General features: G+C 38.1%; 1 protein-coding gene across 1 annotated transcript in view; it reads left to right on the top strand.

The window, feature by feature from the left end:
- The window catches only part of TIAM1 (TIAM Rac1 associated GEF 1), a gene marked incomplete in the record, with an annotated part of 223,878 nt that overhangs the window by 193,497 nt on the left and 10,672 nt on the right, over positions 1-19,709 (top strand). The window contains 5 exon segments of the mRNA XM_072398139.1: positions 13,725-13,904; positions 14,144-14,212; positions 15,442-15,567; positions 16,589-16,697; positions 19,139-19,318. Coding sequence (XP_072254240.1) covers positions 13,725-13,904; positions 14,144-14,212; positions 15,442-15,567; positions 16,589-16,697; positions 19,139-19,318 — 664 coding nt within the window.

Raw genomic sequence — 19,709 nt, 5'->3', positions numbered from 1 at the left:
CAGATTTTCCTGTATCTGTGAACACTGAGCTTTCTATATGGAATAGTTGTTCCATTTTGTGGGAGATAGCCTTATATAGAATGGAAGGGTTATCGGTGTCGGCAGGAAGGAGTGGATGAAGTCTGCACTTCCTGACTTGTGCATACAATATACTCCTCCGAGGCTCTCACTTCTCTCTTGTGCACTGTAAAGGTAAAATGTGCACAAGGCATAGAAAATGTCATCTGGCTTACATGCACACATCATTTCTTGCTGCTTTACGGAGAAATGTGCATTGACGGGAAGGTATAAACAGCGGTGCAGCAGGTATGCTGTTTTATTCTAATCTAAAACATGAAATATAAGGGTGTTTTAGTGTTTTCGTTGCCATGCCATTACTATAACTTTGTGTTCATTTTAATCTATAGTTTGGTATGTTGCAGTTTGCTGTTGGTGTATTTTAAAGAAATTGACACAGAAAAACTAATGTAAGCTTGGACTGCATGCAGGTGTATTCTGTATAGGGATTCATTTTTGTGTCACATGTATTTTTATGTTTTTATTCAAATTTACTGAATGATAGAGCCAGTACAAGCGGTATTTGTAGGGATTGGAGGATAACCATATACTACTGCTGGGTATGCTTACAATAATCAACAGATCATTTAAACCTTTTTTTGCAAAAGAAATAAAAAAAAGCTGAAACTGCTTTAGTTTTTCCCTGGAGGGTGCACTTTTATATGTCCCTGTAATACAACAGACTTTAAAAAAAGAAGCCATTTGTACACAAATAGGTTGCCCCACTCACCTTGGACCATCATGGGTCCATGGATGACATGGATGACTTCCGGCCAGCCCTTTATGAGCTGACACCACCTGGAAGCTTCTGGGAGATTTTTTTTAACATTAATCATTTAATTTATTATCACCCACACTTTCATTTACCATAGCTCCATCAAATGTATTATACAGGCATAGAATCATTTTGCTGAAAAGCATGAAAGACATTTGATGAATATTTAAAAAAATCCTCCATGCATCCATTCTCTAAAGAATTCTTAAGTCAATCAATGTTACAAGGGCAGAAATGATGAAAAGAAACCTGAACCTTTTATGTGTACTAGGTGTAGTAGTAAGCATAGTAATACATAATCCCCCACAAAAATAAATCAATATACTTTATAGTGTATTGTACAGCTTAATAATGCAAGTGAAGGAAATACAATACTTTTTTGTTCTTTAGTTCCATACAAACCAGCCAATAAAATATATTTACCTACTATTCTCTGATGGAGAATCCTTGTATTGTCAACACCAGTGTTTGATACCCCATCATAGAATGTCTGGTGAATGTCAGATTTAGTACTTTATAAAAAGACGCCCTAGTTTTCCGTGTATTGATTGCTGGTATTGACTTATTGAGGCTTGGATGGACCTGCACCAGCCTGCAGATGAGAAGCTGCAAAGCCCAGCTATCTCCATCAACCCTTTAGCAGCTTTTCAGGATTGGCTTTAGTTTTCAACTGTTTTTCCAGGCTGACAATACTTGCTAGTGATCATAGTATTCCAAGAAAATGGAATTAGTTATTTCCCCATGACCTAGGGTAGTTCTTTGCTGGCATGCATGGTACACTGTCACTTGTAGTTCCTGCATTGTAATGGGATTTAATATCCTTTACTGTTCCCTACCAGGCAGAGGGTTCATGCTTGTTCTTGTAATTACTCATGCCTCTGTCATATTTTTTATTCTAGCACAGAATTAGGATATTGCACAATCAGTGTATGCTATGTTTGCATCACCAAAGCCGTATTTATGTCTAATCCTTCTTCACTGCTCTTTTTAACAAGCATATAAAATCCTTGTTGTGCCAAGATGTTATGTCACCAGCAGTGAGCAATCCCATTTGAATCTCGTCCTGATTCAGGACCTTTTCTGCTGGCACTCGATGGTACAACTGTCATCCCAGATGTAGTTTATATCAGTTGGCTTCTTGGAATCTTTCTTTGTTTCCTATTGGCCGGGACTCTCCTAGGCTTTGCCAGATGAAGTGGGAATAATGTGAATAGTACATGTTTATAAGACTGGCCATATATTTTTCAATATTCAGGATTTAATTCATTGGTAGGAATAATACGACTAAAGATTTTTTTAGGTTCTTTGGGGGTTAAAACCTGATGTTAACCCAGATGTCCTATAGCGGTATGTTGTGCCAGACCACTAAATGACCGGCCATTCTTGTCCTTGCCATGGGGCACCCCGTTCGCCTACCCCCTCGCTTCTCCATAGCACAGAACAGGCTGCTTAGCAGAGAACTGAGCAGCATGTCTCTACAGCTATTGTTCCTAAACTGTCACCCAAAACAATCATTAACAATTGTTTCCAGCGACAGTTATTGAACGCCTGTGCAAGGATTTCGTCTAAGAAAATATATTTAGCAGAATGGGAACATCTTGCAACTGATGTTTGATTTGTTCTCTATTGTATAGGAAATGGGTAATGTGTCTTTCTGCATAAATGGAGGTAGTTATGTGCACAAGGATTCTTATAACTTTGTTCTTATAACTTAGTTCTTATAACTTTAAGGATGTAAAACTAACAATCTTATGGCCAATGATGAGAGATTGGTTTATCCAAAACCACCGCAAATTACCTGCATGTTAACAAGGGTTTATTGTACTTTCCAGCTAAGGATATGTTTGTTAAAAGTGTATCTAAACCCAGCACAAACAATTATACAAATCATTCATCTTTAGATGTTGTGGTTGTGGTCGTTTTATTTTGAGGTTTTAAATGTATTTTTACCTGGTGATTTTATCAGTAACACACTTTTTGTTAATGGGTGCCAAAGCTTATTTATTCTTTTGAATCTATGGAACAGCAGCATTGTCATCGTGATACAGATACTGTACACCCCTCCCTGTTGCAAAAGCATTGATTGCAGGGGTTCTGTAGTCCTTAGTTAGAAACTAGAACAATGCACAGGAAGGTGCTTATGAGCAGATTATAAAATGTTTGTTATCAGTTTGATATAACAAATGCTTGCATTTGTATATTTAACAGACCAAAAGGGAGCCAATAGATGATGGTAATTATAGGGGTGTACATACACTTTGAGTTACCATTCTTACACCTGTACTGTGTGCTTCTTATAGACTTGGTGTATAAAGTAGCATTTCTCCAAAAATAATTTCAGTCTGAACTGTCTAGGTAGAAAAAAATGAGTGAAATGACTTCTTTGGAAATACATTTCAATGTATCATTTCATTTCACGGTGGCTCAGAGGTTAGACACTTTGCAGCGTTAGGTCCTAGGTTCAAATCCCAACCAGTTTGCAGGTTTTGCCCATGTTTGCACGGGTTTCCTCTGGTACCCTGCTTTCCTCCCACATTCCAAAAACATGCAGTTAGATTAATTGGCTTCCCCCAAAATTGACCATAGATTGTGGTAATGACATATGACCTTGGCAGGGACATTAGATTGTGAGCCTCTTTGAGGAACAGCTAGTGGCATGCCTATAGACTTTGTACAGCGCTGCATAATATGTCAGAGCTATATGAATACTGTATATTAATAACAGGTCTCTATACTATCAACAGTAATACAAAAGTGGAAGAAATCAAGCATTGAGTCAGTTCTACGCAGGTTAGACCACGAAAATAAGACTTACTTCCTGCAAAGTGATAGGAGCTTCTCATCATGTGGTTTATGTCAGTCATTATAATGTAATAGTGACAAAGCAAAGACACAGCACGGTTCCTACTTACTAATGATGAGCACGACCGACTGTTTGCATATCAGTAGCCCTCCTAGTTTTAAATGCTTACACAAATATTTTGAAACCTTAACTGGTTGACTGTTTATCGTTAGCTATTGCTAAATATTTGGTTGCATCTCAATATCATAGATCTCCTGTAAACTCTTTACAGCCATTTAAATCTATTTGGACCCATCAAGGAAGATACCATGGATCTATCCATGATGACAATGCTATTCTATAATGTTTTCTTAGTCCTGAACAAATGTGTTCAGTAGGACTAACCTCAGGCCTCTCTGCACCCCAAGTTTGGAAGGGTGGTGATTATGTGATGCAGTTCTTCTTCTCACTTATGAACTGTACCCACCCACTACATGTACCATCTCAACCATGACCTCTCATAAGAAATGAAAGTAGGCAGTAGTGAACAGTTCAGTATTGTCCACCTTTAAAATGTTGAAACACTTCATTATGAACCAGGATGGCATTGGGGTGGCCAAGTGGCTGGCAAGGTGAGAGCCACCCTGAAACACCTATTCCCACCACCCATCTGAACACATCTAATCTCGCATTCACATTTTACCATACACACTTGTCAAAAATATCTTTGTATGCTGTTGCATTAACAGTAACGTTCACTCAAAACACCTGAACTCCATAATCTAGAGTTATGTTCACTTACTTTGGGCCATAAAGTTGGTGTCTACCAACATTTAGTCATGTTTTGTAGATCTACAGATGGTCTAATCTCTTCCAATGGAGCAATTGGAGCCCCTTGTACCTCTTCAGAAGAGTCGCTTTTTATTTCCCTTTATAGGCGGCACTGTGCATTGAACCTTTTGTTTGGTTGTGTTAATCACACGTTACTTTTTATGGCATTTCTAGCTCGCAACAGCATCCGTGTAATGCTATCTGCTCTGTCTCTGTGGGGGTTTGGGCGATCATTGTCACTGACAAGCAGTCACTAGTCTGGCTGTGATTAAACACGGATAAATAAAGCCTTTTCAGCCTTAACATTTTCTTTTGGACCAGGGAAAGAAGAGAATCAAATGCTGTTTTGCTTTCTTTTTTTCTTTTTTTTAATCCCTGGAAGCATTCAATAGCTCTTGTTAAACAGAAGAATGTTCTTCTGTATATATAACCCTCAATTTGCCGACTGCTGCTGTCACTGTTACACACAGCTTCAAGTTGTGTCTTGCCTGCCGCACCTACGCTGAGCTGTGAGGTGGATACAGAAAGGGACGGTGCTGCTTATTGCATGCTTCTGCTCCTGGGTCATTGTCAACAGAGGATTCACAGCCAATTTGGAGGTGGCCAGATGATGAAGCTTTAATTCTTTATAAGGTACAGGAGATTTATCGCACCACTCTCACTATTACAGCTGACTTTACTTTGATTTTTAATGAATTTCTTGACCTTTTACTTTAAGAATTTAATGATGCAAAATCAATATATGAAGTTCAGTAAGCCACAATAACCAATTAACCGTTGCAGTATAAAATCTGGTTAATTGCACTTCATATGTTATACAGACCTGATTTCATTGTTCATTATGTTGTGGGATTGTGCAGAGCTTGTAGATCCAGTGGAAGGAATTGCAATGTCTTTTGATTTTATTGTTTGTTAGAAAGTCTTCTTGTGCTTTGGTCAATTAAAGGACCACCTTATCTAAAACTAATATTTCAGGTCTTGGTAATGGGTACTCAGGTCATCTCCTTCCTTCTTTGGGATGTTATAATGGCAGATATTCAGTATTATAGAGAATGGAGAGAAGGAATGAAATTCCAAGGAGGCCAGGAGAAGTCCTTCTGCTGCAGCCTTATGTAGAAGGAAGGTATATTTTTGAAGTTTTGACGTATTTGAATTGCAGGTCAACAGTGAAATTTCAATGACTGTCCTAAGGCTGCATTTGAGCAGCTTATGTTTCTTTAAAGCCTATTGATATGTGTTTAAACATAGCTTTTGGTTGGGTTGCTTTCAAATGCAAAAGGCACTGTTTGACCACAACTTCTTTCTTCCTTAGTCTCAAAGTAGCCATTGTGTAATTCAGTCCATCAGTGTCCATCCATTGTTGAAGTAGATGCTTTGGGAAGGGGGAGGCAACTGACCCTTTTAAACAGTTCCATTATACTAATGCTTTGAAGTCCACAGTGATGGTGCATTAGATTTATAATTATTTTTAGAAGTGTTTATCTGATGTGATTCTTCAAAGAGCAATCATGTGCTGTAACACTTCGAGTTTTAGACATATGGCATCCCACCGGTTGTCGCAGCTTATTTTTCATCATCTTGGCACAATGTAGTTGTGTACTATTTTTTCCATCACTCTGTGTTGACAATAATATATATATATATATTTTACAGTGGCTGCTATGTATTTTCTCTCGGTGAGTTTTGTTTGTACATGGGTTTTAGAAATAGGTCTTTTCCTGTTGAGCTGTGGGACCTTACCTGTCTACATCAAAACATGTAGGTCTCTGGAAGCTTCTTTGATTTTTGCACCTTGTTATCCTCTAAATCTGTAAAGCCTCAAAATGTAATAATTTAATCCTTTTCCTGACAATTGCTGATCCCTTCAGAAGCAATAATGGTAAAGGAATGGTAAAAAAATGATTTGTTGGGTTCACATAGCTTCAGTCCTTTAAGGTTTCAGGAGAGAATGAGCAATAGAGAGAAAGGGGAGGAGGGGAAATGGAAGATGTCTTGGTAAATATCTTTCCTGGACTTCTGCTGATTGACAGGTTAATTCTAATGATCTAGTTGTCAATGTATAGAAACACTTTCTTCAGAAGCTGCCAGAATCTACAAAGGCATCTATAGTCTGTTGTGGAGAAAACCCTTAAGCTGGCCATCCATCTTACCCCTTGATTGCACGTTGCCTTTTCAATTTGCCAAAACTATGCGAAATAAAGGCCAACAATGCTACTGGCTGGCTGGATTTGGGTCTTTTTTTGTTTTGCTGGGATATTTAGTATGTCAGGAGAGGAATTATGATCTGTACAGGTCATCTCCTATTAGTTCTTTAAGCTTTGCTCTGTCTGAACTTGAAGTTAGATGGGATGATTGTTCTGCTCAAAATGCAGGTATGGGCCTGTGCTGAAATGTTTGTTTAGCTTTGCACAGCAGAACCATTTATGCTTTCTAGAAACAGAATATTAATAAAAAACATCCACTCTAATTCCTGAGTAGGAAAGATAATAAAGGCCATTTTGGTGGAGAAAAAGAGTTATAAAAAGAGCTTAAAATAAACCCAGCCCATCTTGATTGGGGCTTCTTATGTAATCATCAAAATTATCAGCTTTCCCTAATTTTTATGATGACGTGATAACAATGAGTTATAAGCTAGCTTGTTATTTCATGACAAAGCAACATGCATAGGTTGAAAAAAAAACACAATCACACTTTTATAGGTCAACTGCCCAAAAACTCCAAACCTGACGTTGGTCCAAGTGTCCAACATGCCTTCTTCATGAAATTATCAGCTTTGCAAACAATCTATTTTTGATTTTGCAATAAAAACCTTATGGTGTGTCTATTCTTCCAGGAAGAAATATTTATTTCCCCCATTTATATTATGGTAACATAATTTGTAGGCCTTCAAAGAGTACATAGAACATATCATATCAGTTTTTGAATAAACATTGGTTGAATTGAGTTCATAGAGGAATTATCACTGTAACCAGAACTAAAACTCTAAATTATGGAGCTTTACTATTCTCTATGACAGGTGCTGCCTGGTAATTAGAATTAGCTGGGGAGAGACTGAATAGTGTTCTGTCACAACTACAGCCTGCACCCCCTGTTCTCACTTTGCACACTGAGACTGCCATTGCTATGGTAACTGCCTTTTTTCTTGTAACGTTTTCTAAAAGGATTTCCAGTTATGTTGAAATATACCCTTGTAAAAGAATACATAGAAAAAAAAATAAAATAATATATATGATTTTTTTTTATAATGTATTTACACACTGGGGTTACTAGTGATGTAGGCTGAATTGAATTATAACCTTGCAAGGGATGTCTCACTTAGCTTAGTGAATGTGGTGAACATCCACTTGTATGAATACCCAATCTCATTTATGGAAAAAAATGCTTGCATATAATTGGATGATTGAAGTCAGCAGAGCTTTACTGTATTCACTAAATCCAGTGTAATATCCCTTGCAAGAAGATTATTCTCTTTGCTCAGTGAGCAGCCCATATTTCTCAGTGAATGGACCCCATTTTTTTTGGAAGATTATAAATCAGACCAGAGCTGCCATTGGGAGGTGGGGGTAAGGGGTTACCTTTATACAGTGGACCTGACTTTTGCAATGCTGGATATAGAGGGAGGGGAACCCAGAATATTTTGTTGCTGGTCCTGCATCATACCTAAGAGGGATAACTTAGATTTTGTTTGAAATTAAGACATCTAGAAGCTACATGCACAGTATACATCCATGTTTTTATATTGGCCTCACTACTTCAGAACTGTAGTTAAAAGGATCTGTGCCTCCATGGCCTGGAGAGGGAGAGATCTCTAAATTTCTCAACAAGCCAAGCAGTGGGCTTGTGCAGTTTTATCAGCTCAGCTTTCGTAATGCAGAACTGGCATGGACAGCATGATTTATTTACCCAACATATAACATGGCCAACATTTGAATGCATTTCACTTTCTATAGAAAGTTTAGGAGAGAATTTACGAAGGCTAGGTTCGAAGGTTCACATTACTGTGCAAAGAAAAATCTATACCTAATTGTTTGGCAATCATTATTGCTGGTGGTGAATTGATGGTAGTTACTCCTGATTACTTGACGCCATCTGACCTCTTGCAGCACAAGGTTTTTATTACTTGTATATCATTTGTAATCAGCACAATGATTTACTCCCAGCACGTGAGAGAGATCAAAAAATCAGTCAGGTGCTTTCTGCTGCAGAAAGTTGAGAATAATGTTTGCCATATCGTAGTGAACCAAGTAGTCATATACTTCTATGTAATCTGCAAAGAAATTAAGTTTTCCTTAAAGCCTAACTCCAGACAAACTATACAAGTGTAATGCTTTTAGAGAGATTTTTTGTGGTGCAGTTACTGCCTTCCCATGCCGGTGTTTCTCAACCTTTTTAACATGAGGAAACCCCTTGAAAGACCTTTTAGGTCTTCAGGGATCCCCTGCTATAAATGTTATCTCTACAGCTCACAGTATATTAGCGTGGTGGTCATTAGGAAGAATGCCTTACGTTGCTGGCCAGTGGGAGGAATGTCACCCTTATGGATAGCCAAAAAGATCATTGATATCAGTCAAACTGACCCAAGAGTCGCAAACTGTTCATTGCTCAAGGAACCCCTAGCAACCTCTGAAGGGTTCTAGTATTCCACAGAACCTTGGTTGAGAAACACTGACTGAGTTAATGAATGGAGATGGCCAACTGTCTAATGTGTAGATTATGGTTCACAAGTAGTGTGGTGTAAGTGACCGAGCAGCTGACAAGGGGCCTAGAGGTGGCTGATTCAAGTCAAATTTCAGTCTAGTTATACTTTAACATTTAAAGCCCTGACATGTTGCACCTGGTCTAAGGGTATACACTAGCATTGGATTTATTTCCCCATGGTAACTAGTGATTTATGACACTATTGTAATTTAAGCACTGGCTTCCTCCTTATGGTAAAAACATAGCACACAGGAAACCAAGGGATATTGTAAGTGTCCACCAGACAGAGGGGAAGTTAACTGATACAGGAAAAGTCTGATTTTGTAGACACCATAAATAAACTGGAGAGAGAAGTTAGCGTCCATTGTACCTTTCTTGAGACACTGGGCAAAGTGTTTTATGGTGTTGTATGACTGGCTTGTTTGGCTTCAAAGGAAAAAGGATGAGGAACTGCTGATTATTGTTGGTTTCCTGCCTCTATCATATTGCAAGCTGAAACAGAGTGTCTACAAATTACTGCATAATTCTGTTTAGCCAGTTAAGTTAGTGCTTCTAATAAAATAATAAAATAAAACAGACTTGTATGAAGATGAACCAAAGGTGTATATAAAATAACACCAATTAACATTGTTTTGTATTAATTACATCTTTTTTCCTGTTTTACGATTGGTACACCGCCAGGCCACAAAACATCTTACTGTTGCATATGCAACATTTATTACTGTGAGAATCCCATGAATTACTTAGGAGAGTGGGACCGCTACATAAAGTAATCTTCAGCAAACCCCAAAATTTCTCAATGGGGCTAAGGTCTGAAATCTGAGGTGGTGCCCAATCTATGTGTGAATATGATGTCCCTGTGAACCAATTTTTCACAATTTAGGCTTGCCGTTGTCATCTTAGAACATGCCGATGCCATCAAGGAAGGAAAACATGGTGATGATGGCAAAACCTGGTAATTCAGTACATTCAGGGAGTTGACTGATATCATTTTTGGATACATAAAATTGCTAAACCTAGACTTGACCTACTGAAGCAGACACAAAACATTTCATTTCCCCCACAAGCTTGGGAACTTGTTGTCTGACAGGGACATGATGGAAAAGATGAGCACCACAGTCTGTTGCTGCTTCCTGTACAAGCAGACAGAGGGCAGGTAGGTGACCCGTTCTTATTACCGCTGCAGAGAAAAATCAGGTCACCAACCCGACAGTACTCTACAGGATTGTGTGCAAACCCTCTGCCAGGTCAATCAGCATCCGTTTATATATTTCAACTGTTTGTTTAGCGAAGTATTAGCACAATGCAAAATTCCAGGAGGGGGCAGAGTGCTTGGTTTATATCTTCAGTTTTATCTTTATAGCTCTAACAGAATTATTGATGTTAAATTTGCCAGTTTGCACTTACATTTTGCATAAAATGTGACAGTGTAATGCACATCACACTAAATTATTTAACAAGTCTGGGATGATTTTAAATTTATGTCTGCTAGTTTCACAAAGGAGTTAACGTCTTTCCATTCAATCTGTTTAAATTTTTAAATTTGAAGAAAAATACAAAGCTTGAGCTTGTAATACCCTTTTTTTTTAGCATCCCCATTGGTCAGCGTCAGGTTGGTTGCTGCCTGACACTTCGTTCCATACCTAGTGGGCAGCCTTACTGACTTACAGAAAGGCTTGAATGGCCTGAGTGATTTAAGACAAGTTTGACTTCAAAAGAAACTAAAATATTATGTATACTAGTATTGCCTTGAGAGTTGGTTGTAGTCATAAAAAACAAAAATACTCCAACCTTGATCCTTTGATGGACAAAAACATGAATCATAGTAGCAAGTGCTTCTTTTTTTGTCCATAAATTTTCATTTCCCCAAGTTAATTATGTAATACATTTGTTTAAATTGTAGTAATAAAGTTGGTAAAGCATGCTTGCTCCTATGTTGTCTCAGGTACAAGTAAAGTTTATTCACACTACTGCTCGAGCCTTAAGATTAAAGGTATGTTGAACAAAGCTATAACCTATTGTTGACCACCTCCAAACCTTCTAGTTTTTTCTGAAAAGCTCTGAAACTTTCTTTCTTTTCAAATATTGAAACTCTTTGATATCACAGCAGTGATGTTGATTATCGCATTTGTTCAAATTTTGGTGATTGGTGGTTGACTTGTTCAATTTGTATTTGTAGACAAAGCTGTGCCATTGGTTAAGCTAAAATGTGTTTATGTTAAAGGAGCTCTCTTTTCCCAAGAGTTTCGAGATGATTTTACCGAAAGAGTCTCCCAAATCTCGTCTCAAATTATTCATGTTGATAACTGCGATAACGCCTATATTTTAAAAAAAACTAGAGGCTGTTCTTTGGGAAAAATATCGGAGAGTCTATATGTTATATCTCTAGAGGTCAAAACATACTCGACAGCACAGAGTCGCTCAAAATGTTATATCTTTTCCCGGCGTGAAAAGAGGAAGATTGTAGTGCCTACATTAGATGGTTTCCTCCTTTTTTTCTAAGTGCAGTTTGAAATCTGTGCATGAAAATCTTCAAGTCCTTGATTTATTTTCAGCCTTTTTTTTTCTTCTTAATCGTATCCATTTGCAAGTGAAATCAATACCCCCCACCCAAAGAATCTGTTTATATCCGTATGTGCGGTTCTGGATGGGAACTCGGCAATCCGGTTGCTAGGTGACTCTGTGCCTACACAGCCTGGTGAGCGGAGCTGTGCAAAAGAAAGCCGTGAGAGACTGCCAAAGTTGGGAGTCTTTTGCATGCCTCATCTATGGCCTTCCTGCCCCCGTATATATAACTGTTCTTAAATTTAAGTTATAGAGCATGGAGATTGTAGTTGAAGCACAGTTTGCACAGTGTGCTACTGCTGCCTTACTCCTGAATTGGCATAATTGCTATGTGTGTTGGCAGATGGAAGAGAAATCTGTGTAATCATTCCCTCTCACTAGAGAGAAAATTGTGATGACACGGATACAATGACACTCAAGGTTATCTGCCTATGGTAGCGATGTCAGCTGCTCCAAATATGTCCCATATTTGTCCCGCATTTTTTTATTTTGTTGTAGTTGAATATTGTGGAAGCCAAAGTGTATTTTTCATGAGCATATATAATTGTAAACTTTTACGCTTGGTCCTTATGTTTTCATTCTATTTTAACTTGGTCACATTGTCATGTGTTTTATATGCACTGTAAGTTCATTGCACACCAATGCCCATTTTCAGTACACCGCAATGGAAAGGTAAATATGCTCTGTGCATTATTCTGCACAAAAAACGGTTCAAGACCCCTTAAGTGCTGTGTTGAATTAGCATTGCAGTGCACTGTAGTATGGTGTAAACAGGCACCTAGAGATTTGAGTTGTCATTATTTCACACCAATAGCCCCAGCCCTACCCTGTCCAACCACCGCTTAGGTAAATCCCAACAGGTCACAGTTCATCTAATTGGTAGATTTGCAGTGGGAAAGGAGGTACAGTCGGGATATGTAATAAAGAAATGTCTGCTTACCCAAGGAGGTGATCAAAAGCTACCTTCTGCTGGGTGGGGCATAGATTTAAATTGGCCAGATAAAAAAATCTGGTCAAAACAAGGAGGCTTTACATTGTTTTTGATATTTATATTATATAATAAATATAAAATAAATATAATAGGATTACCAATGATAGAGGCAAACTCTACAGGAAAACAGTGGTGTTCATAGAGGTTTGTAACTGGTCATCAAAGCAAATAGTGATACAAGCCCACAATTTAAGTTGGAGCTGAAGATCTTGAATACTTAACTCTATTCGTGTGAATAGAACCTCTGATCACCACCAAGTTGTTATGGTATCTCTGGTCTCTACTTTTAGAATCCTGACTGCCAAGGAACAGAATCTGTTCCTGTTTTCTCATCCAATATCTTTGGTGACCTCACAAATGCTCTTTTTTCTGAATGGGCAGAACTTCCTATAGACATACTCCAAATTTTCCTAGAATTTTTGGAGGGTTTATATACAGGGAGTGGAGGGTTTATATACAGGGAGGTGAGGGGCCGGGGGCCATGTTACAACCTCACTTTAATGGTTACAACTCCACTTTTTGGAATGGATGTGCAACAACTTCATATGGGTATAATAACCAGGTATGGCCATATAATGTTTATATGGATCTAAATAATTGTAAATCATTCTAGTTATCGTGCAGTTAGAAGATATGGTAATAATGCCAAGCAAACCAACAGATGATGCTCAGCTTTTCTTGTGTTCAGTGTCTGCTGCTTAGCCAATTTTATTGTTCGGACTGGTGTAGTAAATGCAAGATAATGAAAGCTGACTATAGTTGCGGTGGGTAACTGCACATTGTTGATGTTTGGTCTGCCCTTTTGTTGGAATTGGTTATATCAGTTTACCAGTTTAAGTGTTAATGAAGTAAAAGCTTTGCTAGTCTGTGGACACGCTCACCCCTATGTGTGCATTGAGATTAGTCATGACTGCTGTGTGTAGTCTTCTCGTGTTATCGGTGGTTCAACATATTGGCGAGCCAGCTCTCTAAAGTGACAAGCACACTGACTGCCGAATGCTTATGTAACATCAATCTTCTTGCAGAGCTCTGAACACGTTGCTGCATTTTGTCGCAGCCTCAATGAGATGAACTCGCCAGACTCCTGCCTGAGCCCCTCCGAATTTACAGGAACCCCATTGGGCACCATGAGGCAATTAACAGATGCTGACAAACTGCGTAAGGTGATTTGCGAGCTGCTGGAGACCGAGCGCACCTATGTCAAGGTATTTCACACTTTGCTTGTATGTTCAGAAGTGTCAGGGTCCAATTCTCTATAGACTTGTAGCATTGATTGTGTGCCTGGTAGCCATTCAAGAGGCGATAATGAATGATTTAACACTTGCTGCTTGAGTTGTCTGATAAATAAAATCTTTTCAAATACTCTCAAGTAATTTTATTTATCTCAGCACTGCTGCGAGTTGTGATTCCTCCAGCCCTGATCGATTTCTCTGTATTTGTTTAGGATCTAAATTGCCTAATGGAAAGGTACCTCAAGCCACTGCAGAAAGAGACGTTTCTCACACAAGACGAGGTATAGTCAGCCATGTATAATCAATTGACTTTTATTTCCATATTGATTAAGCTGTTTTATGGACAAGATTGCTTGGTTCACCTTGTTTGTAAAGTATAATATTCAGATTACTGTAATACTCAATGTTGGCCCTAAATGATCCCTATATTTCTTTTTCTTTTCTTGTTTTTCTGTTGAATTTCTTTTTCTCTCTCGCTTTTTGCTTTTATGCCTTTTTATGCCCATGCACCTTCATCCCTTCTTATTTTCTCTCCTATCCCTCCCCCTTGTATTTATTTATTTATGCATTTATATAGCACTATCATTTTCTCTAGCTCTTTACCATATGTAAATCTCTTTTCTGCTCACTCGCCCTTTTCTTCCTCGTTCCTCTCTTCTCTCTCTAGCTAGCTTACTTCAATCATATTTTTACTTCCATGCCTCTCCTTCTATCTTCTCTCTGTCATGTTCCACCTCTTCTCTTCTACTTTCTTTTGTTTTTTTTTTTTTAGTTTTTTTGCTTGTTTTTCAAGTAAGCTTGATGTGTGTGTGTGTCTCTCTATCTCCCTCCGTATGTCTTTTCTTCTCTCTGTCTGTCTATTTCTTTTCTATTTCTAGCACATTGTCTCCCTGGCTTTTCGTTTTTCTCTATTGTATTTACAATTTTTTTTTGTTGCTGCCTCCTTATCTCTTCTCTCACCATTTTCTGTTTCATGTTTTTTTCATCACTTTACTGTGTTACCCCTTCTTTTCTCTCTCTCTCTCTCTCTCTCTCAAAAAAATAATTTTTATAGTATGTTTTACATTGTTGATTAGCTCTGAGCCAATATTGTTTCTGAGGGTACGGGGAGAAAAAGAAGTGTGGGAGGGAGGAGTAGGGATGCATTCTATCCCCAAGTTGGTACATGTTTCTTAAATGGATTGAAGTGTTTGGTCAACGTTGAATGGCAAGCAGTGTTATTTGGAGGCCTATGCTTTTTGGAAATGTGTGATTTTGTTTATGATTTCTCATAGTGTTTAGTTATACATACAATAGTTTGTGTCTTAAAGGTTATGCCTGTATTTTTTCCCCCAAACTCGACTGCATAGTAAAAAATTTAGTTGATTCCAATATGATTTTACAGATCTGAGATTTCTATCGGTGCAGAGAGTTTAATGGACTGTAGTACACACTGACATTGGATCATTGTTCTGATATTCTTCATTGTGGCCCAACATAACATGAACTGGATGTTATCTTTGTGTTGCAGCTGGACGTGCTTTTTGGCAATCTGGTAGAAATGGTGGAGTTTCAGGTTGAGTTTCTGAAGACTTTAGAGGATGGGGTCAGGCTGGTACCAGACCTGGAAAAGCTGGAGAAAGTCGATCAATTCAAGGTATGAAATTCCTAAACCTTCAAATTCATTAGCTAGAGAAAAAGGACTAAAAATAAATCCTTTATTTGGGACATATATCTGTGACCGCTCAACAGATGGCAATTCTCTGTTTACCTAGAAGAGATTTCCTTTCCTTTAATGTTAAAACTCTAGGACCGGAAGTAAAGGGAAATATCACTATGGGGTAAGCAGTAAAAAAAAAACAATAAAACAACAGAAGAATCCACCCCCTTCCTTCCATATTCAAAACTAAAAATATAAATTTTTGACTTTACATGGATTTTACAGTGATCCTGAGTATAATTTCCAACAGTGCAAAGACTTATTGTAATCCATTTTGGCCAAGAACATAGTATTCAGATGTACTAGGGGCAGTGGGGTCAAAGATATCTGGTTCACTGTACACCATTTTTTTCACTTTTCGTTATAGTTTATTGCAGTATTGTTCATTTTGGCATGCTTATATGTGGGTGCCACATGTTACAGGTGTGGCTTTGTGTTTGCATACATAGGATAAATTATTCCTACACTTGATTTAAAGAACACTGAAACAAAAACTCTTCTTAGTTTGTAGTATTGAAGCTCTCAGAACATAACCCATATCCACCTTCTGAAATGCCAGTATGCAGATTAGCTGATCCAATCCAGACATTCACATTACTTATTGTATAGCCATTGCCTGGGTAGTTTTCACATCTCGGCTGCTTTTTTTCTGTACAAGTCACTGGGAATTCAAAGCAGCTTAATGCAGCCGTACCTTCAAAAAAACTTCAAAGGATCTCAAAAGCGTCTTAAACATATCTCAGATGTCGGCTGAATGTGCTAAAAGTTTGTATTTGCCCATCTATGCAAACCCTGCTGTGCATAAACCTGCCACCCAATTGACAAGGCTTTCCTCCTGATTATACAGTATATGGTAATATGCTCTGCTAAATTCTAATCCAGTGTGCGGTGTTCTTAAACTGCATGATTCTCCTTTTAGGAATTCACACTTATCTTTTCCATGTCTTCTATCCAACAGAAAGTCCTGTTTTCTCTGGGTGGATCTTTCCTATATTATGCTGATCGATTCAAGTTGTACAGTGCCTTCTGTGCAAGTCACACTAAGGTCCCAAAAGTTTTAGTGAAAGGTAAGCAGGTTTTGGTAATTGTTCTAAGATGTAAAACCCTAGACAAATATGTATTGTGATAATTCTGTCTACAGTGTAGAGCTCATTGTGTCATCTATGTTGCATATTTATTTGTTAAAACAAAAAGTGACCAAGGGTAGTAGGAATAGACAAAGGAGACATGCAATAAAGATTATGGCAGAAGTTTACCATCCACCAACAAGTTCAGTTCCACTTGTGTTGGAGTTGCCCACAATATTCAGTTCATGTCAGAACTAAGTAGAAGCAGCAGAGAAGTTGCTGTGGTAAACAGTGTCACTTCTTTCATCTGTATCATGGGGTCAGAAACCAGAACCAGCTGTGTTAGTAGTAAATGTATAATTCTTATTAGTGGAGAATGGGGCTTGACATTGCTGGTCTCCTTCAAATTGATTAAGTATAGTTTCTAGTTCAGACCCAGAACAAGCAAATTAAAATAATTAAAAAGTTGGTACTCTATATTGGAATGATAGAGGCAAACAGATTATTTTTTGTGTTCTTCCTGCTTCATTTAAATGGGAGTTTTATTCTTTGAATGAGCTGCTGCGCCTACTAGAAAATCCATAACATGTGGCACTAATGTCATGGGTGCATCTTGTATTAAAAGTTGTCAAAAAATGATGTACGCAATAAATTTCTATTGTAAACATTAACAAAATTGTTCCCAAACCATTGTTTCCTGTTAAAGCTCTAAACCAAAATTGTTTCCTGTTAAAGCTCTAATTCTCATTCACTTTTTCCTTATAACATTTGCTGTATTATTTTTAACACTTCAAAATTTTAAAGGATCCTCTTCTGGTAAAATTAGATTTTAAGTTTTCATTTTCATTGTACAGCTTGTATTATAGATGATTACCCAGTCTCTTTGTGTGCTTTCATATGGTTTAAGCACATCAGCAGTCGGGATTAAAGTAGGCTACAGCTGAGCTATTAGGCATTAAATATTTAGAAGCCATTTTTGTTCCACCTGACCTGTTAATACAAAATGAACCATTAATTCCAGCATGTGCATGTTTAATATGCACATGGCTGGTTAGTACATGCTTAAAGTAAACATGTATTCTTAAAGAAAACCTGCTGAAATTAGGTCAGAAGAAGCTGCCTGCATACACTTTCACAAGCTCTCCTAAGTCTGCATAGCTTTATAATGCTAATCACAGCCTGCAGACTTGTATTGGTGCACAAGGATACTTGCCAGTGGATCAGCTTCAAGAGTTCAACATTTGCCTTAAAGCATTTCCCACATATGGAGTCTTTCAGGATTACCTCCAAGATATTTGAATGTGCTCCAATGCTCCGCTTTCCTGCACTCCCCAGGAGTAAAGAAAATACCTTGTACTTTCAGGTACCTTTCCTTTTATGTGACTGCGGTGGAGATTACCCCAGCAATGTCACATGGGAGTGTAGAAAAAGGTCTTTAGACCAGCAGAAATTTTGGCTAGAGGGTTTCATTTACTTGCTTCTGGTAGCTGAATGTAGCAAAGGGGTAGAAATGAAAACAGGTGTGTTAAAGGAAGTTTAAAGGTATTAAAGGCTTGCATTTGGGACGTCAGTACCTGATTTCTTTTTAAGCTTAGAACCTATTATATTCCCTTGGTTCAGAGATGTGGGCATTTCTTGGTGCTTTTATTTACCAGGGTCAAGTCACTTTACTGCCGTAAATAGAACTTGTCAGGACTGAAATACTTGAGGTTGCTTTGCTGACTGTTTTGTGATGCTGTTTCCTTCAATTAAAATAGCCATTTTCTAGGCTTAATTCTAAAATTCTCCTAGCCCTCCATCCCACCCACAGAATCTAAATACTACCTTGTGAATTGAGATATCTCTGTTAAAGTAAGCTGGACAATTGTTGGCTGTGCTTGAATAATTACCCTCCCTACTGTCAAAGTCCATGAAAAAGAATTCCCTAGATTTAAGCAAACCAGCAACTACATGGGGGTCTCTCATTACCATTTTTATGATGCCTCAAGGGGTTGTTGCGTTGAAAATGTTTTGTGTAGGGCCACTTGAAAATATCAAATATTGTGAAATAAACCTGTACTTTAAAAGCATTCTTAGAGCTGCTTGTTACATGCCCAATTTAGCATAAAACAATGTAGACATTAGAGGTACAAGTTTTCACCTGCAGCAATTCTGACCTACATCGGTGTTTTCCTGAAAATGCTTATTCCTGCTGTTATAATAGTGGCGGTAATACGATGCATGCAGAGAACAGTGCTGTATAAATAGAACAGGTTGTAGGCTGTGGATATGCTTCAAGGAACAAAATTCTTTTTTTTTTTATATATTCCAAGATCAAAACGATTTTCTGACTAATTAGTCTCAATGTTTTCCCTGATTGTAATAATCTTTTAGCCTCTTCTTGCACTGTGCATCCTCAGGGGAGTTTCAATTGTGGCTCATTGTAATTTATTTTCTTGCAGCTAAGACAGACCAGAATTTCAAAGCGTTTCTAGATGCCCAGAACCCAAAGCAGCAGCACTCTTCAACCCTGGAGTCTTACCTGATCAAACCCATCCAACGTATTCTCAAGTACCCATTGCTTCTGAAAGAGCTGTATTCACTAACAGATGCGGAGAGTGAAGAGCACTACCACCTGGATGGTAAGGCTATGGAGCCACTGGGGATATTTAATAGGCACTTTATGCTATGAACTTTTTATATAACCATGCATTGCATTTTTTGCCCTGGAGGTTAGCACTCAACCCCTGGTTTGGTGATGCAATAACGAAAAACATTTTCTATATGGAGTTTGTGTTATTCTGGTTTTCTTTCTGTGTTTCTGCTGAAATGACAACTGGAATAAAGATTAAAGGCTGCCTGTCCATTAGCAAGGAAAACCAATTACAGTGAGTCTATAATCAGGCTTTGAAAATTTAAGTTGTTCTGAAGTCCTGTGTGTGGGAATTTGGGGTGTGGGGGTGCAAAGAATTCTAGAATTCTATCTCACTTTTCTTGCTTGGGGATGGCCAAGATAACAAGTAGTGGTATCTA

The sequence above is a fragment of the Pyxicephalus adspersus genome, chromosome 1, assembly GCF_032062135.1.
Source record: "Pyxicephalus adspersus chromosome 1, UCB_Pads_2.0, whole genome shotgun sequence".
Taxonomy (NCBI): Eukaryota; Metazoa; Chordata; class Amphibia; order Anura; family Pyxicephalidae; genus Pyxicephalus; species Pyxicephalus adspersus.
Note: the sequence above shows the minus strand (reverse complement) of the source record. Positions and strands in the feature narration are given on the sequence as shown.